The sequence below is a fragment of the Neovison vison genome, chromosome 5 (genome assembly GCF_020171115.1).
Source record: "Neovison vison isolate M4711 chromosome 5, ASM_NN_V1, whole genome shotgun sequence".
Classification (NCBI taxonomy): Eukaryota; Metazoa; Chordata; class Mammalia; order Carnivora; family Mustelidae; genus Neogale; species Neogale vison.
Window position 1 is genome coordinate 58,812,172 of NC_058095.1, and position 24,744 is coordinate 58,836,915.

Sequence of the window (24,744 nt, forward strand, 5' to 3'; positions counted from 1 at the left end):
TTGTAGTAGGGTAGAATGGATAATAATTACAGAGGGAGATGACCAAAGACTTCACATTTTGTGCATTTCTTCAGTCAGCCTATAGCATCTGGACATGATCACTCTTCACTTATGACTTTTGTGTGGACCTCCCGGCTCTTCACCCGCAGCTTGTTGACCTGGGACTCAGCAATGTCAGCCCGTTCCTCAGCCTCCTCCAGCTCATGCTGGAGCTTGCGGAATTTAGCAAGATTAGTGTTGGATTGTTCCTCCTGAGAATAAAAATGGAATTGTAAGGAACCCATACTGTGCATCTTTCTAGACTCTGGGCTTAAGGGGAGAAAGGACTTGGTATCTGTGAAGAACTTAAAATACCGAGCAGGGGACATTTTTGTCTTAGCACCTCCTGGATTTTGGTTGTCATTGAAGTGAACATTATGATTTATTTGGGGCTTGGTGTCCCATAAATAATTGCATATTTATTTTTGGAACAAAAACCTATTAAATGATATGTACCACAAGTAAAGCAAGAAAAAATATAAAGAGCAGAGAAGGCAAGAATACAGGGCATCGGGAGCACTCAGTTGGTTAAACGTTTGCCTTCCGCTCAGGTCATGATCCCAGGGTCCTGGGATCAAGTCCCCCACTGGGCTCCCTGCTCAGTGGGGAGTCTTCTTCTCCCTCTGCCCTTCCGCCTGCTTCTGCTTCTCCCTCTGCCCTTTCCCCCTGCTTGTGATCTCTCGCTCTCTCAAATAAATAAATAAAATCTTTTTTTAAAAAAGGCAAGAGTACTGAAATCTTTCTTTTTGTTAATACTTGCTATAAGATGACTGTGGGCTGAGGGGCGCCTGGGTGGCTCAGTGGGTTAAGCCGCTGCCTTCGGCTTGGGTCATGATCTCAGGGTTCTGGGATCGAGTCCCACATCAGACTCTCTGCTCAGCGGGGAGCCTGCTTCCTCCTCTCTCTCTCTCTGCCTGCCTCTCTGCCTACTTGTGATCTCTCTCTGTCAAATAAATAAATAAAATCTTTTAAAAAAAAAAGATGACTGTGGGCTGAAAATAAATATTCTATATCATATTAAGGATGAATTTCTTAAGGTCTCTTTAAATCAAAGTAAATTTGGAATTTTGTGTATCATTTTGGAACATTTCAGAACAATCATTTTTCTCCTGTTTTGGATGTAATGATTCTACTGACAAATTCCCTAATATTAAGTAATCCTTACATTGAAGGAATTAACCTGTTCAATCACTGATGACAATCCCCTTAATAAAGGGTTTCAGAGACTTGGTTATTTATCTTTGCTGAAATTACACTCGTGAGCAAAACTGCCTTTAGTTCCATCCTCCGTGCCCCCCCCCCCACCATTCTCTCTTGGACACGTTTTGGTATGAGTGTTACATGAGCTTCTTAAAATGATTTGGAAAGCTTCCCATCTTTTCCCATGCTCTGGAATGGCTTACATAGCTCAGGGATTATCTGTTACTTGAAATTTTGAAAGACCTGTCTGCACCTCAGTCCATTTTCAGAAGTAATTCTCAAGTTATTCAGCCAACTTAGTAATTCATGACCTCCTATAAAAAATAATCAATCTCAAAGATTTCACCTTTGTTGACAGATTTATATTTTACATTAAAAAATTATTTTCTACTTGTGGTTTGTCCCCTTTCCCTTCTTTTCCTTTCCTTTCCTTTCCTTTCCTTTCCTTTCCTTTCCTTTTCTCTTTCTTTCCTTATCTCTACACCCAACATGGGGCTTGAACTCATGACCCTAAGCTCAAGAGTCACATCCCTGGGGTCCCTGGGTGCCTTAGTCAGTTAAGTGTCTGACTCTTGGTTTTGGCTCAGGTCATGATCTCAGGGTCATGGGACTGGGCTCCCACACTCAGCATGGAGTCTGCTAGAGATTCTTGTCCTCTCCCACTCCCTCTCCCTCTGCTCTTTCGCCTGCTCATGCTTTCTCTCTCTCTTTTCCAAATAGGTAAAATCTTAAAAAAAGAAAAAAAAAGTCACATGCTCTTCTGACTGAGCCTGCCCAGCACTCCTTTTTCATTTCTATTGTGAGTTTGTATTTTTTTCTCCTTTTCCTGCCCAGCACACCTTTCTCATTTTTATTGTGAATTTGTATTTTTCTCCTTTTCCTTGATTATGTTTATTTATTTTATTTAAATAAATTTTCAGATATACTAAAATTATATTAGAAAATAAAATACTCTCATTTATCAATTCCTACCTTTATATTTAACAGTACTTCTTTCACTATTATTTTTAATTTCTTTATTGGACTGTCAAGTTTTTTAAAAATTTTGATTCATAAAGCAATGAATGGTCCTCCAAGGACGGCTTTGACTACATTCTTTAGGTTTATAAAGGTGGCATCTTCCTTGAAATTTTATTTATAACTAATAATTATTCAGTAGTTTTTTTCCTTTCCAATTTAACCCAAAAATTATTTAGGAAAGTTAGTTTTTTAATATTTAACCATTTGGGAATTTGTGTTTATATTTTCTAACCACTTTACAATTTTATCACACTATGGCTAGAGAATGTGGCCTTCACGATTTCTGCTTTGAAATTTTTTGAGGCTTCTTTGTGTACTGAAAATTTACTTTAACGTCAAGCTATTAATATTACAAATAATAAGCAATAAGTACAAAAATGTGCAAATGTTTTTAAGAAGTACAGTCTTCTAAAAAGCAAATGGCTTATTTACTACAAAGAGTGGTAAATCTACTAATTTTTTCATTAGCTTTTCTTAACAAGGGACTTCTCTCTTCCCTTCCATGTTAAGGATACTTACAGCCTCCTCAGCTTGTCTCTTGTAAGACTTCACTTTGGCCTGAAGTTTATCTACCAAATCCTGAAGTCTGAGAATATTTTTCCGATCTTCTTCCGTCTGAAAGATAATGAAAAACCACAGGGTCTCACTTGAAAAGCACTTGACTGTTGTTTCATTGTATGAGTGTTTCACTTATGCATGGGGAGCACTTAGCTGATCAAAACCATTGCCATACCTGGTAAGTGAGTTCCTTCACTCTTCTTTCGTGTTTGCGCAGACCTTTCACAGCTTCCACGTTACGCTTTTGCTCACTCTCAACCTCTCCTTCCAGCTCACGCACCTGCAAATAAGTAGACTCTTAAGAACTTTGAACTAATAAGACACTGGGAGGAAATGGAAGTAGACAGAGATTGAGAGGCCCACCCTGGCCTCCAGTTTCTGGATCTGCTTCTTCCCACCCTTCAGGGCCAGCTGCTCAGCCTCGTCCAGACGGTGCTGTAGGTCCTTCACCGTCTGCTCCATGTTCTTTTTCATGCGTTCCAGGTGGGCGCTGGTGTCCTGCTCCTTCTTCAGCTCCTCAGCCATCATGGCTGCCTGATGAGTAGTAAAACAAAATCAGTCGAGAGAGCTGAGCTAGCACATCAGGATTCAAATGTGGCCATTATAGCATTGCCCTCTGCTCACATCAGTGATGGCCTTCTTGGCCTTCTCCTCTGCATTGCGGGCTTCCTGGACAATGTCCTCCATTTCTCCTTGCATTTGGGATATATCTGTCTCCAGCTTCTTCTTGGTGTTGATCAGGCTGGTATTCTGTTAAAAATAAATTATAATTTTTTTAATCGCATTACCAAAGTACTCATTTGTAACTATTTTTTAAAAATAATTTCAGATAAAAATTTACAAGTCTGATGCCCTTCGATATTAGTTTGTTATATAGTACTCTATTATATATAGTAAATAAAATAGAAATGTTATAGAATATTCAGTATCTTCAAGTACATAGTCCATAGTTAGACCAAATAGCTCTATAATTTCATAACTGTTATTTATCAATGAGACTATTCACAGGGTCAGAATTATAACAGATGTTCAAATATCCCATTCCTCCAAAATAAAAATGCTAATATTGATAAGGATCGATAAAGATACAAACACAGGAGAATATGGGCAGCTTTAGAATATTTTAGGAAGTGAATCTATAATTTATGTGAAAATAAAACAGTAAAAGATCTCTCAATAATACAGTGAAAACTTGGTAGAAGTATAAAACCTAGCTGTTATATAAAGCACGTAAGCTTGTATTGTTTGGGACACACAAGCATTTACTGAAGGTGAGTTCTTTGTGCCAAACCCCACCTGGGTGTGCAGGAGCTGGACACGCTCACTGGCATCCAGGAGTTCCTGTTCTGCCATTTTCCTGCTCCTCTCCGTCTGCTCCAGAGTGGCCCGCAGCTCCTCAATCTCAGCCTGCAGCAGGTTGGCTCTGCGCTCCACCATGGCCAGCTGCTCCTTCAGATCCTCCTGGCCCCGCAGGGCATCATCCAGGTGGATCTGGGTGTCCTGTGGGATGAACGATCACTGGGACACCTCGTTCTCGGGGCTGCGGTCACCCCAGCCACTTGGGGCCATCTTTTGAACGCACTTACTTTGAGGATGCCTTGGGTGTTCCTGTAGTTCCTCAGGGCCTCTGCAGCCATGCGGTTGGCATGGTTCAGCTGGATTTCCATCTCATTGAGGTCTCCCTCCATCTTCTTCTTGAGTCTAATGGCATCATTCCTGCTCCTGATCTCCGCATCCAGCATGGTCTGCATCGACTCCACAACCCTGATGTGGTTTCTCTTCAGCTGGTCGATTTCCTCATCCTTCTCAGCAATTTTCCTGTCGACCTCAGACTTGACTTGGTTCAACTCCAGCTGGATGCGCAGGATCTTTCCCTCTTCATGTTCGAGAGATGCCTTTAATGACAGCAGAGGGTGACATTAGCAGAGAATGGAAACATTCGGAAGTTCTTCTGTATACCTTTCCTTCTGTTAATTTTGTGCTGCTAATTTTTTTAATTAATTCAACCTATGTGGATGGGCCAGAGTCTTTTCTGACCTGATTTGTTTATAATGTACAATTGGACCTATACCTCTGCTTCCTCTAAAGCGGCCTGAAGTTCACACTTTTCTTGTTCTACTTGTTTCTTTATCTTCTCAAGTTCATGGATACGTTTCCCTCCTTCTGCAATCTGTTCCGTGAGGTCAGAAATCTCCTCTGTTGTTTGGATAAAAGCAAGTAGAGATTTGATCAGACAGAGGACCTAAGGGATTGGTTCCCAAGGCATGAATATTATTGCAAGGGAAAGGGACTCACGCTGCAAGTTTTTGTTCTCTCGTTTCAAAGTTTCCAGCTGATCCAAGGATTCCTCATAGGCATTCTTCATCTTAAATAGCTCGGTGCCGAGAGAGCGGGACTCCTTCTGGGAGGCCTCCAGCTCGGCATGGGTTTCCTCATACTTCTGTTTCCACTCTGCCAGGATCTAAAAAACCCAGTGGGGTTACCAGTTGTAAAGGACAGAGGAAGACAGTGGCAAGCAGAGGTTGCTGCACAAGTTACCTTGTCGAAGTTCCTCTGCTTCTTGTCCAGGGCAGCGCAGGCCGCGTTGGTTCTCTCCACGTCCAGCATGAGGTCCTCCACCTCATTCTGGAGACGCTGCTTCGTCTTTTCTAGAGAAGCACATTTGGCGTTCACGGCTTCTACGTGCTCCTCAGCCGCCTGCAGCCGCTGGGCCAGCTTCTTCCTTGAAGGTTATATATGTTTGTAGAGGGGAGCAAACCAGAACAAGAATTAAGAGCTATGGCCATGCTAAGAAGTACTGGAAGTTTCATATGAAAAATATCCATTCATTCATTCAACAGATACTGATGAGCTCCTTTTATGAACCAGACACTGGGTACACAGCAGTGAGCAAGGTGACAAAAAGGGCCCTGACTCATGAAGCTTCCAAGTGAGGACAAGAGAGAAATAGTAGGCAGGTGAGAAAATGCCTGACAACATACTGCAGATATAAATGCAGTGAAGAAAAGTAAAATAGGGTAAGGGGTGGGCAGCTATTCTAGATATTCTAGATACCTCCTCTGAGGAGATAGCATTTGAGTCAAGGTCTACAAAGTCAAAGCAAGCCAGAGGGAGGTTGTGGGGAGAGTACTCCAGACGGAGGGACCAGCACATGCAGAGCCTTGAAGCAGCAATCAGCTTGCTGTGCTGGACAAACAGCAACAAGGCCTGGCTATATGGATAATTATTTGTTTGTTACTCATTTCCTTAAGTAGATTTTAGCATGGGGGCAGGTATCCTGTTTGTTTTACTCGGGACTTATTCTCAGGGCCTGATAGTGCCTGGCAAAGAGGAGCTGATTAATGAATGTTTGAGGGCTAATTCACTGAAGGTCGTTATCTTAATGATTCAACATGCAAAGTTGTCTGCACATTCTCTCACATCTGCACACATACTTGGCCTCCTCCAGCTCCTCCGTGCGCTGGATGGCGTCCGTCTCGTATTTGGTCCTCCACTGGGCCACCTCGCTGTTGGCCTTGGACAGAGCTCTCTGCAACTCGGCCTTGGACTCCTGCTCCTCCTCATACTGTTCCCGCAGCAGGTCACAGTCGTGGCGGGAGGACTGCAGGGCGTGGGCCAGGGCGTTCTTGGCCTACGGAGATAGTTACAACTTTATTTTACTGGCTATGTTTAACTATTGAGTTTCAAAACCCTTTGCAAGTTGGTGTAAATGGATTCCAGTTAGGGTTAGGTCATACAAAAAACAGTGAGTCTGACAATATTATCATTTACCTTTATCTCTTCCTCCAACTGCCTCTTTAATTCCTCAATCTGTTGTGTGAATGCTTGTTTGCCTCTCGACAACTGAGATACCAGAGCTTCTTTCTCATCTAGCTGCCGTGAAAACTCACCTTATAGACGAAAGAAATGGCATGATTTTTTAAAGTAAAGAAAGAGTTTTGCTAGCCCACAGTAGAAATAACTTTTAACTCTTGACTCCCCGCCCCCTGAGTGCTCAAAAGATTGAATTCTGTATTGCCGCCTTCATGCTTAATGTCAAGTTTCTGATTTTTATGGCAAAACTCATGCATGAATCTGAATGAATAAATACAGCTGAAATACTTTTTGTTCTCTCCATAACTGATTCTTTCTGGGTTTATGGTAGTGTGGAAAACCTGGTTGTAGGAGCCAGGACACTGAATTCTACATGGTCCCAGTTACATCGGACTTCTGAGAGACAGGGTTATCCATTCCCCATTCAGGAGTCTGGTTCATTCAGATGTACAGAGACAGAAACTCGGTCTGCAACAGGAGTCCTGGGCCCAGGCTAGAGTGACTCCTAAGCCCAAGTGTCCCCTTAGCGTGGCCAACTACTCCAGGCATTTCTGGAACAGAGCTCGATCCAGTCCTATCGAAGTCTTTATCTCCAACTTTGTCCCCAAGTGACCTGGCAAGTAAGTTGGAAGTCTGAGATTTTCAGTAAAGGACACATGTCCTCAGCTGTTTTTATTAGGCTCTCGCGTTACCAAATCAGTTGTTTTCAACCACATCATCTTCATTCTTAGTGCCCAAAAGAGGAGAGTTACCAGATTCCGTCTGCAGGCGTCCCCTCTGGGTTGTCAGGTCATTGATGAGCCTCTGCTGCTCCTCCTCCTTTGATTTCAGCTCGCTCACTTGGTCCTCCAGCGTGCGGCACATTTTCTCCAGGTTCCCCTATGTGCAAAAAGGCAAAAGAAGGAAACAAAGATGCTGTGATATAATTTTAAAATATACATAAACATATAGATAAATACATAAAATAAAGTATAAGTCAATACTTTTGGCATAAAATCAAATTATCTTGTCTATAATGTGATACACAAGAATTGTTTTCCTTGTATTTTGATCGCTGTCCTCAGTAAAAAATACATGTCGGGATTTTTAAAGAGCTAACTGTGAAGTTCTGTGCCCTGTTAACCCACAAAAATTTAAAGTCTGTGTTTTAAATTTAAGATTTTGTAAGAATTACATGGTGTATTTCTCTAAAAGCATGTTTAGGGGCACCTGGGTGGCTCAGTGGGTTAAACCTCTCCCTTGGGCTCTGGTCATGATCTCAGGGTCCTGGGTTTGAGCCCTGCATTGGGCTCTCTGCTCAGTAGAGAGCCTACCTCCCCCTCCCCCTCTTCCTGCCTCTCTGCCTACTTGTGATCTCTCTCTCTCTGTCAAATAAATGGATAAAATATTAAAAAAAATAAAAGCATGTTTATATGTACATGATTGCCTTTGTGTGCAGTGAAACGGCATATCCATTAATTGAGAATGTTGGAAACCTAGTTCTCCAGCTGGAGCCTGAGAGAATGCAGGTGACCTTTGTTCAAAAGCTGGTCTGGTGTGATGGGGCCAGTGTGTTTAACTTCTTTGAATTTCAGTTTCTTCATATGTTAAGTGGAAATAATACAAATACTCGTATCTTTCTTGCTTATCTCCTAGATTATTGTAAAAAAAACAAATGACATAATGTGTGTAAAGTACCCTGATCATTGTCACTAATAACAATTTTCCAGATTCTGGTACCTTGGCTTTAGAGATTGTTTCTACGTTACTGGCGAGGTCATCGATCTCCATCTTCATCTCGCTCTTCTCCTTCTCCAGCTTCTGCTTGACTCTCTGCAGGTTGTCTATCTGCTCCCCGAGCTCGGCCACGCTGTCCGCGTGCTTCTTCCTCAGGGTGGCCGCCGTGGCTTCGTGCTGCAGGGTGGCCTCCTCCAGGTCCCTGCGCATCTTCTGGAACTCGGCCTCGCGCTTCTTGTTCATCTCGATCTGGGCGGAAGTAGCCCCGCCAGCTTCCTCCAGGCGCTCGCTGATCTCCTCCAGTTCCCGGGAGAGGTCAGAGCGTTGCTTCTCTGCTTTGGCCCGGGAGGCCCGCTCTGCCTCGATTTCCTCCTCCAGCTCCTCGATGCGGGCCTAGGGGTGGTGAAAAGCACACACTTAGCTTCTCTGTGTCATAACTATGCCTCTCTGAGCCAGACTGATAGAAATCTAAGCGTACTTGCAGCTCTTTGATCTTCTTCTGCAGCTGAATGCCAACTGCTTGCTCGTCTTCAATCTTGCTTTGCAGATTACTCATTTCAAACTCTTTCCTTTTTGAAAAGTGGCAAAAAAAAAATTGAGTGTATATCCACCCATTGAAGGCAAGGTCATAAGCAATTCTTTCACACTTACTTCTTGAGCTTTTCATCAAGTTGTTGTTTTTCATTTTCAATGTCCATTATGGATTCTTGGGCCAACTTGAGATCACCTTCAAGTTTCCTCTTAGCTCTTTCTAGGTCCATGCGAAGTTTCTTTTCTTGCTCCAAGGACCCTTCAAGCTAAATATAAATAATGTTTAGTCTAAAGGAATGCTTAGCTTCTTTTCGAAGAAAATAATCTCCTTGATAATCTTAGACTTACGTCATCCACTTGCTGCTCTAGCTTGATTTTAGCCTTGGTCAGGGTGTTGACTTTGTCCTCTTCTGCCTGAAGGTCATCCAGAGTCTGCTGGTGGGCCTCTTGGAGGGCTTTCTTCTCTTTGGTCAGCTTTGCGATGGTTTCATCCAGACCTGCCATCTCTTCCGTGAGGTTTTTCACCTTAAAAAATTAAAAAAAAGAAATGGTAGCTGTGCTAAAGCATGTTAGTAGGGTGGTAGAACATCTGCATAGTAGAACAGAATATAACTCATACCTTGTTCTCTGTGGCGTGCTTCTCCTTTTCAACCTTGGCCAGGGTCAGCTCAAGGTCGTCAATGTCTTTCTTGAGCTCCGAACACTCATCCTCCAGTTTCCTCTTCTTGGCCGTCAGCTCAGCGTTGATCTCCTCCTCATCCTCTGCTCGCTCAGTCACCTCCTTGATCTTGGCCTCCAGCTGGATTTTGGTTTTGATCAGCTGGTCACATCTTTCCTCTGCATCAGCCAAACCTTCAGCTTCCTTGAGTTGGAAACAAAATCAAAATTGGAAAGAAAGAATAAAATATTTCACAGTGATAACAATGTCAATCTCTGCTGTTGGTTCTTTGGATTTAGGTTTTTGAACCACCTCCTGTGTTCAATCCAGGGTATATTGTGGGAGAACAAAATGTCCTGTTCTTTTAGAATAGTATATTCTTTATTTTTTTTTATTTAAGATTTTATTTATTTGTCAGAGAGAGAGAGGGAGCGAGAGCGAGCACAGGCAGACAGAATGGCAGGCAGAGGCAGAGGGAGAAGCAGGCTCCCTGCTGAGCAAGGAGCCCGACGTGGGACTCGATCCCAGGACGCTGGGATTATGATCTGAGCCGAAGGCAGCTGCTTAACCAACTGAGCCACCCAGGAGTCCCTAGAATAGTATATTCTCTAGTAGATTAGAAAGCCCACCCCTCCCCAAATCTGTCATGAATTCAGAAAGCATTTGTGATGGAAGAGATCAGAGAAATTCTATTAGAGGTGGTTTCTTGAATAGAGTGACATTTGAACTACACTTTGAGAGGTGGGCAGGATTTCATTTTGTAGAAATCGAGTCATTGGGGGATGGAGCAGGAAGAGAGAAGGCATCCCAGTGGGGAATTCAGGATGCAGCTGCTAATGAACTGCTCTTCTTTGTAGTACTGGAGGAAGATGGTGGTTATAATTTTTCAACATTCAAGTTGAGGCATAAAGTAATCAAGAAATTCCTGACAACCTGCTATGTTTCCAATTATGAGGGTTGGGAGCAGACAGAATATGAGCGAGAAACTGATAAATACATTCACCAGTGAGCCTCCATACTAGCCTTTGAATACGTAAGAGTAAAATATACAGTGTGCTCATGTAGTGGATATAGTGGTATAGGACAGATTCTAAGTAATTCTCCAGGGACAACAGAAGAGCATTCTGGATAGATTGGAAGGGGCTGGGTCAGAAAAACAGCTCTTTTTCCTTCTGTAATCTAGAAGAAAGAATTATTACATTGCCCAAACTTGACAGAAGAAACTTACTTTAATCAACAGGAGAAATATATGATTTTGTGTTGAGTAGATGATACCAGACCAATTTAGTTCACTCTGAATGAAAGTCTTATAAATTACATTTCAGAGTTATGGAGGCAGTTCTCAAATGACCAGTCAAATGACTGGTGCAGGAGTGAGAAGTGAGTGGGCTGGATGGAGGGAGAGCTGGGAACAGGCAGAGCATTGGGGGTGCCAAGGCAGCGGTCTGCATGCCATGGGGGCATTGACTGTGCACGTGGACTGGAAAGAGTGAATCTGAATTTTGGAGGCCAGTGACAAACAACATTTCTGTAAAATGTGATGGAGAACACTCACATCTGTCAGCTGCACATATCATGATTTAAAACTCCTGGATATTGAGAAGTTAAAGGAAGTTTCAGAGATTAAAAAAAAAAATCAATCTCTACATGCCATCCGCCCCTAAATATTTCATTTGGGATAGTTTTGTGTGAAAATCATTTTCAAGGACTGATGTCAAAGGGAAAATAAGTCATAAGTCCTATAGTTTGATGAAATAGTGGAGAACAGGTGACAGTGGTCCGTTCTACCTTATTGCCCCAGTCCTGGTTTGGGCGATGAAGTGATATATGGACTGTACTAGAACCATCAGAGTGCTCTGACCTTCCCTTTCCAGTGAGTGTCCCCACACTAACTACCCAATGCACCACCACCAGTGCCCAGAGTTCGAGTGCTTGCATCCCAATGTGCAGCACCCACCATGACCCCACTACTTACAGCCTGAACCTGGAGCTGCAGGTCATTTTTCTCTTTTAAGAGAGTGGCCATTTTTTCCTCCAGTTCCTTCCTTTTGGCCTCTGACTTGGCGAGCTCGTCTTTGGTTTTCTGAAACTCTTCCTTCATGGTCGCCATCTCCTTCTCGGTCTCCGCACTCTTGAGGAGTGGCTTAATCTTGAAGAAGAGTTTCATCCAGGGCCAGTGCTTGACGTTCATGAAGGCGCGGATGTTGTACTGGATGCAGAAGATGGACTCCCTGAAATTTAATTAATAAAAATTTGATATTGCGTGGATAAAGAAATTGAAGTCTTGGCAGCAGGAGCTAGGGGTTCTGCCCCCACCGTGTGCCTCTCCTATCTTCAAAAGCACAGATGCAAGAAGTTCTATTTGGGGATAATGGTCAAGGACTCTGTAATCACTCCTTTCTTTACATCAGTGCCTCTCAAACTTTTGGTATGCCTAAGGATCATGACGGACTTGATAAAATGCTAGTCCCTGAACATTATCTCCAGAGATTCCCTCAGAAGATCTGAGAGACAGTCTAAAATTCACATTTGTAACAAATTTGCAAGAGATGCTGGTGATATAGGTCTAAGGACCACCCTTTGAGAACTACTGCTGTAGATCAGTGCTTCTCAAGCTTTCATTCTGGAACACCAATAAGAGCAGTGGTGAAATCACTTTCAAGACCCCTGAGGGATGAGGGCACGGAACAAAAGGATTCATTAAAAACAGAATTGCTGTGAAGAATCTCTGGTTTTGCATTTTATGTGTTGTGTGAATTTTGCATTCTACTCTGTAATATTATCACATTAAAAAAATCTAATTTATTTAAAAGATTAATTACCCCCCTAGATAGGCAATCAACTGCCCAAATACATACATATGTGTATACATACACACACACACAGACACACACACATATGTGTGTGTGTGTATATATATATATATATATATATATATATATAGTGGGTTATGACATACTATTTTTAATAAAAATAGATTACAATAGAAAATATTAACATAACTACAGGATATAGAAATAAAATTTGTTTGATGTAAATTACATATATATTTACATACACAAACATATTAATGTGTATATGCCCATAAAAAATGCATTTCTCACTGTGGGGCCCATTCACATGCATTCTGCAGTCTGAGACACCTGGATCTTTAGATTTAGAACACTGTCCCTGCATCAGATCAGATCACCAGAAAGCCACATACCTTGGTGACATTGTATTAACTTACTGAAAAAAAAATCTTTCACAGATAAATGCCCTTAATATTTTACAACATAATAGCTTCATAATAGAACTGATCAGAGGGAAGAAGTTATTTCTGCATCTTGTATAAAATCACTGTTGAAAATACCATCTGCTGTTCAGCTCAGTGTATCTAATTTAATGATCTACCCACTAAATTCACACTGGTATATTTTTATACTGGTATCTTTTCTCTTGTGAGATAGGAACTGGCCACGCTTTATGCTTTCTCTCTCTTTCTTCAACCTAGACAGTCAGAATATGTTTCATGGTGATCATCCTTAACTTCAATTTTCTGGTATATCTCTATCCCCACTTTAGTATAGGACACTTTATTCGTTCTTGCTTATGTTTGTGGCCTTATCATATCTGGGTTATGCCAACTTAATGTGTTTCTGGAGCAGAAAGATGGGAATAAGGACACAAATTATGTTTATACCTTCTCTCCACCATCTTCTGGTACTCCACTCTTGCCAAGTACCCTCTGCACCTGGCTTGGGTTCTTGTAATCAGCTGGGCTAGCTTCTCATCTCGCATCTCCTCTAGGAGCCCCAGAAGACCAGCTTTGAAAAAGACCTATGCATGGAAGGAGTTGCAGATCAGATACTATACAGAAAATTCATAGGGACACAGATAGCATCAAGTAAGCTTTAGAGACCATTACCTTGGTGTGACCAAATTTATACTGGGTGTGGTCAATGTCGATGGATGCAAGAAGCTTCTCAGAAGCCTTCTTGCTGTCAATGAATTGTCCTTCGGGGATAGCACTTGCATTTAATACCTTGTACCTGTTTAAGTAAATATTTTTTAAGTTTATTTATGATGACACTAATAGCAGATAAACACTAAATGACCTCTAGAAAACCAGAGCTTTAAAGAAAAATATCCTTCTTTGTTCTCAGGAAGGACTTTAGGTACATGGGTGGTCAGGCTAGCACCAATAGTTTTCATTCCATTCCACCCTCCAGCACAGTTGCAGACTTTCCCTTCTGCGTCATCAGAACTTGTTCTCAGGAAAGGATCCTATGATCTTGATCCTAGATCAGGTGATCTAGGTGTAGATGACCAATGAAATGTGACATGTTTTCCTGGGTAGATTCATTTGATTTTTATGATCCTGAGTTCCAGAAAGAAAATTTTTAGTGAGGAATTGGGTAGGAAGGTCCAGTTCAGGTAGGAGAAACTGTCCTGATCACCCCAATAAATGTGTAATGGAACTTTGGGTTTTGTACACTGAAGTTCTCTGCCCACTCCACCAGGCCCAGCCTTAGGAGGGGGCAGCTCCCTGGAGCTGCCACCAGCCTCTTGCCCCTTTGCCTCTTATTTGATTCCCAAGATGGGCTTGTCTAAGGAGGAGAAAGAATTGCTTAGGAGCTTGTATTGTGATGGCTCTGGAAACCCTGGGAAACCAGGAAGAAAGAAAGTAACAGAAAATGACCCAGAGTTTCCTAGCCTAGCTACCAGCACCCATGTGACTTTGGACAGATAGTTTAATCTCATGAGCCTCAGTTTATTCATCTATAAGAGGAGGTATTGATAGTACTTACATGTTATACATGAAAAAAGTGGTAGTTCTCCTAATTACTGAGGTTAATGTGCTTTTCTACGAGCTGTACCAGGAGCTCAATAAAGCCCATGAAAAGTCTGGAGTACAAAATAGGTGGTATATCTCTATTTTAAGGGTGTTTTGAGGCTTATGATTTTTTACTCTTTTTTGTGGCAAATTAAACATGAATAGAGGCATATTTTCTTCACCAAATTATTTTGTTTGCAATAAATATATTTATACTAAACTTCAAAATATACCATAATTCAGAGAGTCTGACCTCTGTTTGAAGTCTGCGTAAAGAATCCTGCTTGGGAACCCCTTCCTGCAGATGCGGATCCCTTCTAGCACCCCGTTACACCGCAGCTGGTGCAGGACAAGTTCATGCTCCATGGCCCCTGAAAGTATACATATGGATTACACTGCAGAGTTGTTGTTGTTGTTGTTGTTGTTGTTTTTAAAGGAGATGTGGCAGTCCTGTTTTATGCCTTCACTCTAGAGCTTCTTACCAGGAGTCTTTGTTTCATTGGGGATGATACAGCGCACAAAATGAGGATGGGTACTCCTGAGATTTGTCATCAGTTTGTTCAAGTTCTCCTGTGAGGTCAGGAAAAAGCCCGTTATCTCTTTCACCATGGTTGTGGGCATTTGGCAATGTCTATTAAGTTTGATGTTTATGGCTGAGTTGAATGACTGGTATGGATCATTTCCATGTAAAGTAATAGCTTGCTATCCTTCTCCAGAGATGTAGGTTTCTCCTCTTTACCTCTTTCTCCCCTTGAGTTGGCAGGAGTTACACACGGGAAGCAGCTTGACACAGGCCTTACTTCCTCCCTGGTCCATGGCTTCCCACATACACTTACAAGGCCATTGCTTTCTTATACAAGATGGCCACACTTTCTTCTACCCGGCTCCATGGTTCTCCAGGGAGGACATGTGAACCTGTACCACACTGCTTTTTCTCATAAACATAGCTCCCCTTTCCAGCCCAGTTGACTCTTAGGGCATAAATGTTATCTAAAGGGGAACAATCTTACCAGCTATAATTGAGGACTGACCAGATTAAGGACAAGAATACTCTATTAAATTTCCTATAGGCTAGCTGCTAGATTTTCATTAGCCTTACTGTTAATTTAATCTCTCTAAGTACCATGTCATTCATTGCTTAGTCTTATGACTCAGCTAGACTATGAATGGTAGAATATTCAGTTTTATAAAATTTCCTATAAAATATTTGGCATTGTGTTCCTTGGCATCAAAGATGAGCTAATAATTTCTGAGTAATTTAAACGTCTTCTCTCCAAAACTAGATTAACAGGTATCATTAATCAGTATCAGTCTTTTCCTCAGTGACTTGTGGAAAGAACTCTGTGGTTTTAAAAACAAATTCCTAAAGTAAGTGGGGAGTGTCAAAAACAGTTTCTTCCTTACTCTGAAAAGGGCAGACACGGTCTGGAAAGAAGAGCCCTTCTTCTTGCCACCTTTCTTGGCACCACCACTTGCCTCTGGAAAGCAAATAAGAAAAGGTGTCATTCAAGTGTGGTTTTGAACTGACAGGGCTATTTCTTGGTTGTTTATTGCCAATTTCAGCACGCATCTGATGGAGCAGTTTTTGGACACTACCGGCCTCTCCACTGGAGCCCAAATGACACTTAGCTGTCAACTACAAAATCACTTTTTGTGATTTTTTTCTTCTATTAGAAGATGAAGTAAAGGGCATTCACTTCACCATATAAAAATGGATCCTCAATGTTAGGACATGTGGAGACAAAATAACTTCGAAAACCATCAATAGAAGCTAGTCTAGATAGGCAGAAGGTTGTCATTCCATTTTCTTAAATATCCCCAGATACTCAATATCCAGCAGATGTGGAGGAAGAAGTAGGAGAGAATCATAGAAGCTGAGGCTTTTCATTGGTTGAGATCATAACAGTTCCTCTCTAACCCTTTGCAGTAAGTGAGACACAAATGTATGATTGTAACGCAGCCTACTTAGTCAAAACTTGGAAGAACAATGGATCTGGCTCTGCAATCCTTCTGGCAGGGTTATGAGATCAGCCTCAAACTAACAGCACTTTTTGGAATACCTAGAGAAAGTGTTAGTTAGTGTTACCTGCTTCAGCAGTTTGAGCCCCAGAGAAGAGGAAAGCTAGAGTTTTCACCGAAGACTTCTGGTACAGCCCAACCACGGTCTCATTCAGGGGGTCCTTGTTCTTGTCCAGCCAGCCAGCGATGTTGTAGTCCACAGTACCAGCATAGTGGATCAGTGAGAAGTGAGCCTCAGCCTTGCCTTTGACAACCTTGGGCTTCTGGAAGTTGGCTGACTTTCCAAGATGCTGTTCATACAGCTTGTTCTTGAAGGAGGTGTCTGTGGCCTTGGGGAACATGCACTCCTCTTCCAGGATGGAGAAGATGCCCATGGGCTGCATTAAAACAAAACAAAATGCATATAGGGTAAATATGAGCTGTAAGATGAGCCAGGGAGTTTACGAGAAGACGTTACTGAGTGGACAGTTCAGGAGACCTTCTCGATGAGCTCGATGCAGGCAGCCAGGTCCATCCCAAAGTCGATGAAGGTCCACTCGATGCCCTCCTTCTTGTACTCCTCCTGCTCCAGCACGAACATGTGGTGGTTGAAGAACTGTTGCAGCTTCTCGTTGGTGAAGTTGATGCACAGCTGCTCCAGGCTGTTGAACTAAATAAATACATGTGTTCGCTTTTCTCTTGAGCAAGTTGAGCATTTTTAAATGTAGGCCTTCTTAATTTAAAAATATATGTAGAATAGCCTTTAGATTACAGATATCAAAATCATGGTGCAGGGGAGCACTATGAAATCTACTGTTTTCTCTGCTGCCATTTTACTACAGAATCCTAGAACACATTAAAGCTCTTGCCCTGCACTGGCTTAAGCTCACTCAGGGATTTTTCTGACTTCCCACTTCATCATTTCATGCTTATTCCATTATCCTCTCCATTTTCCATTGACACAATTAAGAGCTAATGGGCAACCTGTTTGGAGTTGGCTGTGAGGGGTCTCTGTTGTATGGAAATCACCAGTGTCAGCTTTGCAAGTGGACAATAATTGACACTCTTGTTCTTCTTCATTGGAAATTAAAACAAAATCAAGATACCAGCTATCATATACAGTGCGATAACACACTAATGTTAAAAAACAAAAACAAAAACAAAAACAAAACCCGGACGCCAAAACATTAACATTAGCTTGATATTAATAGTGGTGTTAATAGGGGACCCTTCCCCTTGATTTGGCGTATTTTCTACAATGTCTGGCTTTTGCTTTTATAATTAGAAAGAAATAAATTTCCTAAAACTGTAAGCAGGAAAACTATATTTCATCAAATAGGGATTTTTATCTTATAATATCCCATTAATGAGAATAAATGCTGACTTTATTAATTACTACTCTTTTTTCTCTGTTCTTCTTGTCTTATCTAAGTGTTTTTCAATGACTTCCCCCACCATATATTCAGAACATGTTATATGTTTCACAGGATTACTTTGACATTTTTATGTTAACCTCATTTGGCGCTGTGGGAGTTTTAGGGCTCCCTCATCCCCCTGACACCGAGCTAGCTCCTAACCCTCTTTGGGTCCCATAGCAACTCAGAGTGCTCATCAAGTGCATGGTCTCTCATAGAAGGGGGACTGCTACTGCAGTAAATGCTTAGTAGTTAATCCATCATTCTCTTCTAAGGTTCAGCATAGCTTTTGGGGAGTAGTGAGAGAGGGTTATAATATTCACAGATTTCTTCTTATTGATATTTCTGTTTCCATACTGTAAATTCCCCTTACCAACCAGCTACCAACTCACGTCAAAGATCTCAAAGCCGGCAATGTCCAACACCCCGATGAAGTACTGCCTGGGCTGCTTGGTGTCCAGCTGCTGGTTGATACGGGTGACCATCCACAGGAACATCTTCTCATAGATGGCTTTAGCCAGAGCACCCACAGCATTGGTCACCTTGAAAAACAAAAATGTATCTCTTGAGGTTATCAGAGGACTGTAAAAATGCTTGATTCTGCTGGTGAATTTGAATTATGCACCTACCTGCTCTACAGTCTGGCCTTTGGTGACGTACTCGTTGCCAACCTTGACCCTGGGGTAGCAGAGGGCTTTAAGCAGGTCAGCAGAGTTCAGACCCTGGAGATAGGCCGCCTTGTCAGCAACTGAAAGGAAGAAAGGATAAAACAATGTTATTATGGCCCAGAGCAATCCATTTTCTCAAAAAAAAAATGTTTTTAAGCTACAGACATTTTGTGCAGTGTTTTCAGACTATCTCTTTGAGCATTCTTACCCATTTCTTTTTCACTAAGTTCAAGAATTTTATTATGGGTAGTGTGCCCTAAGGAACTTCATAGATGATAGAAAACATCTATCTAACACAATGCTTCACATACTATATTATCTGGGTATACTTTAAAACTCAATTTTTAAAAATGACTTTGTCTTCCTTGAAAAACTCAAGGGTAACAAGTTAAGAATGTGATTTTCAAAACAAAAAATCGGGCATGACTTAGTTGGTTACCTTCAGTGCCATCTGGCTCAGCCTGTTCTTCCCGCTGCTTCTGCTTGAACTTCAAGTTCCCGTAATGCATCACAGACCCTGTGAGCTTGTAGATGGAGACTTTCTCGTCATTAGTGAAGCCCAGAATATCAATAGCGCTCTGCCAGTATAACCAAGAGAATAACTGTTAGGTTTATGATCCACACGCTTACTATGCATTGTTCACATTCTGATTCCTGACATGTTGGTCAAACTGAGGAAATTATCATTGCTGATGGGGGTGCAAGGAACACTTTAGAGAGGACTGTTGATTAACCAAAGGCTAGTGGGAGTTGATCAACCAAAGGCCAGCACTGAGCTTTAGAATTATAGGTGCAGATCCTATATCTGCAAACCCTAGCAGATTGAAGAAGGAAACAAGATAGAGAACAGGACAGTAAACTTAACGAACTTATTGTTTTTGAGAAGTGGTATGGATCTCATTCATGTAGATTACCCCCAAAAAATGTGGTTTAGATAAATTCAGAAATGATAGACCTTTAAAAGTCACGTGTTGTGGGGGCACATCTTCATCTTTTTGGCTTACTTCAGGTGGCACATCCATGCACATCTTTGAACCCTCTTTTGCTATTTCTACTAGAAACTGAATATTTATCGGAGGGACGATTGCTCTAACTCAACATCATCATTCTGAGTTTCTTGTGTTGCACTTACATCTGTGGCCATCAGTTCTTCTTGATCATCAATGCTAGCCACACTGATCTCCCCTTGACTGACAAATGGGTAGTCATATGGGTTGGTGGTGATCAGAAGCATTTCTAAGTACATGGAACAGAGAAAAGGTAAGCAGAATGATCCCTTTCATTAAAACAAGAGATATCTAGACAAAGTCTAAGACAGTCTATGAAGCTAAAGAAGATTATCACATACTGGGAGAAGTTATATCTGTAAGAATGATCAGCACAGTGCTGACTATTAAAAATCCAGAATTGGAAACAACCTAAATATCCTTTAAAAGGTATGGCTAAATAAGTTATGCTTATCTCTAGAATATAACATGATGCAACCATTAGAAATAATAATGTGGAGCTATAATTGGTGACATGGAAAAAAACCATGATACGGTATTGCCTGATGAAAAAAGTACATCACAGAAGAACACTGACGTAGGATTCCAGTTACTGTATGTCTGAATATCTATATGTTCAGAAAATGAGTACAATGATATTCACCTAAGTGTTCACAGTGGTTATTTCATAGTGATAGGATTTGAAGGTGTTAAATTTTTGCTTTTCATTTCTATAATCACAATACACTCACAAAACTACTTTTGAAATCAAGGTGATAGACCTGACAAAATTCAGTCATGGAATACTAGACTGGACCATGCATGGAGAGGGGCTGGTGCAATCATTCTAGAAAGGGATTATGACATTTCTTACCAATTAGTTCTGGTTTCTTGTTCGATGTGATCTGATAAAAAATATGATAGCTCCTTTCAGCCTTAAGCTGGAAAGTAACTCTAGACTTCTCTAGCAGATCTGGAAGGAAATAACCAACAGGGCAATACAAAAATTCATGTGGGATGCACATTTTACTTTGGGTTGACTTTATAGGTTATAGGAAGCAGAAATGACTATAAAGGAGATCCAAGCACTCACATGTTTCAATATCAGCAGAAGCCAGCTTCCCTGTGGTGCCAAAGTGGATTCTGATGAATTTACCCTTGAAAGGAAAACTAATATTACTACTTTGTTTTCAAATCATATCAAATCTTTGGGAAACTCAATATACTTGGAATGCTAATTGGTTGATATTAAATCAATCCAGAGACTAATTGTATGAGGCAGAAAAGGTATATCCTGTTTCTTTAGGTAAAAGAATTTTATCTTTGATTTTCATATTATAAATAATTGTAGGTAATGACAGATGAGAAAGAACTCAGATATAGGGTCACATATCTTTTTAGATGGGAGTCGGATCCATGTTATTACATGCTCAGAGGGAAAGGAGAAGCCCGATGCAGTATAATGTGAACGAAAAAGATTCAAAGAACATATTCACAAACACCCCATACACTGTGACCAGTGAACAGGGTCCATACTTGTGTCTGCAACTTACAAAGCGAGAGGAGTTGTCATTCCTCACGGTCTTGGCGTTGCCAAAGGCCTCCAGTAGGGGGTTGGCACTGATGATTTGATCTTCAAGGGTCCCCTGCAAAGGCAAGAGCGGTCCTTACCTCCGGGGCTCCAGACTTCCCAAGAGCCCTTAGAGTCTAGAGTCTGGCCGCAGACCTACCTGCATTTTGCCAGAGGTAGCTTCCTCCTTCTTCTTCTCCCCAGTGACTGCAATTGTTGCAAAGTACTGGATGACACGCTTGGTGTTCACCGTCTTCCCCGCACCAGATTCTCCGCTGTCAAACAAAAACTAAGTGAGATGAAGTTCCAAACCTGGCAACCATCACAGTCGTGAGAAGAAAGCATAAAATTTACTTACGTGATCAGGATTGACTGATTCTCTCGGTCTACAAGAGAGAAATCATAGCCATTTAATACCGGGGTGTGTATTTGTTATTTTTGTTGTTGTTTTGTATTTTTGTAAACAGTGAGTAAAGTAAAATGGAATAAACTTAGTATTTTTCAGACTGGACTTTGCAATTCCTAGGGCTTTTCCAGTGCCCCTTCCATGTACCCCAGTACTTCCCCACAACCCACTCCTGACTTAAGCGCACGTGCATCTGTTTAAACAGAACACTGCAACAAAACACCGGACCTTTTTTTTTTTTTTTTTGTAATATTCTGTCACTAAGGACATATCAGAAGTGGACTGAGCCTTCTCTTGGGTTTAGATGACAACTCTAGCAGTGAATAGTGACTGTTTATTGCAGGTGTAAGAAGTCATGAAAAGTAAGCATTTTAATATGCGGGATGGGGTAAATACAGCACAGGTGGTAACTTTGGAAGTAATCACGGCTTTAGTCATAGTGTGAGGGAAAGGTTTGTTTTACTCTCTTCGAAGATGAGTTCTCTAAGTCCTTTCCCCAAGTTGCTAAGACTAGGCTGGCTGAGTTAGTCTTCCAGGGACAAGATTCATGGCAAAGCTGTTTTAATAACAAATACACCTTAAAATCTGGAGCGCATGGAGGCTGGCTCAGGACAGGAGCATTTATGCCCTCCCTAATAGAGAGGGCATTCGTTGGTCACAGTTTCTGATATTGAGGATAAGACAGGGGCAGATTGTACTCTTCCAGTTTTCGGCTCTTGGCAATGGGAGCACAGTTTGTACGTGTGATTGTGTGTGCGCACACACATAAACAATGTTTGTCATTTTTGCTCAAGCTTTTCTAGTTTCTGAGTCATTCAAAGACAAATTCTCTCACTATGGCCAACCCCAGTTGCCTTTTAGAAGTCGAAGAGACCATGAGCAATTGTGTGATGGTAAGGATTGCAAATCATCTTTTACACCCCCTCCTTCCTGGACCGCCTCCCTCACCAATACACCAGCCCAACCGAGGGTCTCAAAGAGCATCTCGAGACTGTTAGTGTCTCTCTCTCCTGTGGTTCCAAAAAGATTATGCACACACAAAGCATTTAACTCACCTGTCAGCATGAACTGGTAGGCATTGTCAGAGATGGAGAAGATGTGGGGCGGGGCCTCCTGGCGCTTCTTGCCTCGGTAGGCGGCCACCACCTCGGGGTTGTACACTGGCAGCCACTTGTAGGGGTTCACAGTGACGCAGAAGAGGCCCGAGTAGGTCTACCCAAGGGAATGAGAAAGAGCTTTTCCTGTCAGGTGTGCAATTCACTTGTTAAACGAATTCTGACTCAAAGGAGCACTTTAAGGAAGTACCCTACATTTCCTGAAGGCATTGGCATGAAAATTAGTTGGAACTTTCAACAGTGAGATAGCAAAATCCTTGAGGGAAGGGATCACAGTTTTGACTTTTTATTGTTCCTCTTGGGACTTAGCATAATGAGTTTTGGATAATAGGAGCTCCAAAGGTTTTTTTGTTTTTGAGTTGTGTTTGTTTGTTTGTTTTATTGTGTAGGGTTAGACATTTTTACTGTGTTTTAGGAGATATGTGTGTATTTCCTTTGCAGCATTAAGATCGTTCAGATGCATGAAAACAGAAGTTTGGACACAACTGAAGTGCCCAATGATAAGGAGTTTGTTGGGGAACTGTGGCGATCCTAAGACAGTATGATGCAGGCATGTAATTAAGGATCCAGCAATCCTGGGGTGACATTTGCAGAATACTATTAAGCTATAAAGACACGGAACCCAAAATGATGTAAATACATCATGATTAAACAGGGAACTTTTCAGAATCTTAAACAACTGGGGTAAAACGGGCATGGACCAGTCAGAACGGATGCTAACCCTAATCACCAGGGACACCTGGGTGGGTGTTGTCTGGCTGAGCATCAGCACCGGCTGAACTACACAAAAATGTCAACGCGATGTAGTAAGTTCTATTGTGTATTATGTGCCAGACCCCTGCAGGGCACCTGGAATGAAGGTTAGGGTTAGGGTTAGGGTTAGCTTCCTTGGGAAGCTCCCGGTCTACGGTCTGTGCTGGGGGAAGTCGTGTGAAGGGATGGACCATCAAAGCTGGGTCTGGGGCAGAGACCATAGGACTAGGACACCCCACTCTGCCTGGGGAAGATGGGGGGCTTCCTCCAGGGGGTAGCCTTCGTGTAAAGGGGACCATAACACACAGATACAAATTGCTGTCCTTTTGGAAGCTTTCTGAAAATGAGCAAAATTTGGTCTTTAAAAACACTTTTATGCATTAAAGTGTAAGTGTGTCATTTCCCCCTGGATGATTCTATAACTAGAATAGGGTGGGGGGGGGGTTGCTGAGGTATAAACGGGGGCTGCTCCCGTGTTTGTTCAGGGGACGTGTGGCCAACCCACTCCACATGGACCATGGCCTTTCCCAGCTTTGGATGGGAAGACAAAGGATCAAGTACTGGCTCTTGTGTTATGCCTTATAACAGCACTAGTGAACCTTGTAACTCATTAGCTAACTGATGTGCTAGCTAGTTAACATGTGCGATGACTAGTTATAGCACTAGTGAAAGAAAAATGGGTCACTGCTTTCGATCCATTTATATGACAGTGGAAGTAGCGGGCTGGCAGGTCCAAGGTCATGGCGATAAAAACCACTTGGGCGGGGGAGGCACTCACGTAGATCATCCAGGCTGCATAACGCTCTTTGAGGTTGTACAGCACAGCGGGCTCGTGCAGGTGGGTCATCATGGCCATGTCCTCGATCTTGTCGTACTTGGGAGGGTTCATGGGGTAGATTTGATCATCTTTCACTGTCACAGTCTGGCCAACGGGGAAGATAACGGCTCAGGTGAGTCGAGAGACCAAACACAAGAACTGATAGAACGGGGCCAGCTCCAGGGGCTCCACTCACCGCTCCAGCTTCGGTCTTCACCGTCACTTTCCCTCCTTCTCTGCTCTGGACGGTCCCTTTCACAAAGGATTCCTTGGGATCCACCACAAAGACAGATGTCTTGGCATCAAAGGGCCTATTCTGGGCCTCAATGCGCTCCTTTTCAGACTTCCGGAGGTACGGAGCCGCCTCCCCGAAAATGGCCATTTCCTGGTCTGAACTCATGGCTGCTGAACTCAGAGGTCCTAATGGAGATGAAGCATTTCACGTTAGAGATTCTGGACTGTCATGTGTATCAGTATATCTCCATATATTGGTGGGGATAATTCATGGAAACTGCCCTATCTGGAAATCTCCCCCAGGCAGGCCTCCTGTTCACCATGCTGTCATTACTAAAACAAACTTAATCCCAAGCCTCAATCGCATTGAGGGTTGCTCTATAACCAGCCCTGTGCTCAAGGCTTGGCACGCACTATTTTCTTTCCACATC

At 42.2% G+C, this 24,744-nt stretch overlaps 1 protein-coding gene across 2 annotated transcripts; it reads right to left on the reverse strand.

Annotated features, from left to right (window-relative positions):
- LOC122906763 (myosin-2) lies at positions 1-24,479 on the reverse strand. 2 transcript variants are annotated; one of them, XM_044249103.1, is made up of 38 exons: positions 24,276-24,479; positions 24,041-24,184; positions 22,450-22,606; positions 21,347-21,374; positions 21,149-21,263; positions 20,972-21,064; positions 20,512-20,575; positions 20,293-20,391; positions 19,565-19,668; positions 18,872-19,010; positions 18,394-18,512; positions 18,157-18,306; positions 16,849-17,019; positions 16,442-16,747; positions 15,756-15,827; positions 14,834-14,921; positions 14,605-14,722; positions 13,443-13,566; positions 13,218-13,354; positions 11,511-11,766; positions 9,497-9,739; positions 9,226-9,402; positions 8,998-9,143; positions 8,825-8,915; positions 8,350-8,739; positions 7,383-7,509; positions 6,589-6,707; positions 6,252-6,448; positions 5,356-5,539; positions 5,113-5,278; positions 4,889-5,013; positions 4,404-4,712; positions 4,114-4,317; positions 3,442-3,567; positions 3,181-3,351; positions 2,993-3,097; positions 2,779-2,874; positions 1-251 (listed from the first exon to the last, which is right to left on the reverse strand). In XM_044249103.1, the coding sequence occupies exons 1-38, from the start codon at positions 24,477-24,479 to the stop codon at positions 99-101; spliced, it is 5,817 nt and encodes a 1,938-aa protein (XP_044105038.1). In that variant the 3' UTR covers positions 1-98. The 2 variants fall into 2 exon arrangements, with proteins under 2 accessions (XP_044105038.1, XP_044105037.1); XM_044249102.1 differs by having other exon boundaries at positions 15,756-15,829; positions 16,438-16,747.
- Between the last annotated feature and the right edge of the window lie 265 nt (positions 24,480-24,744).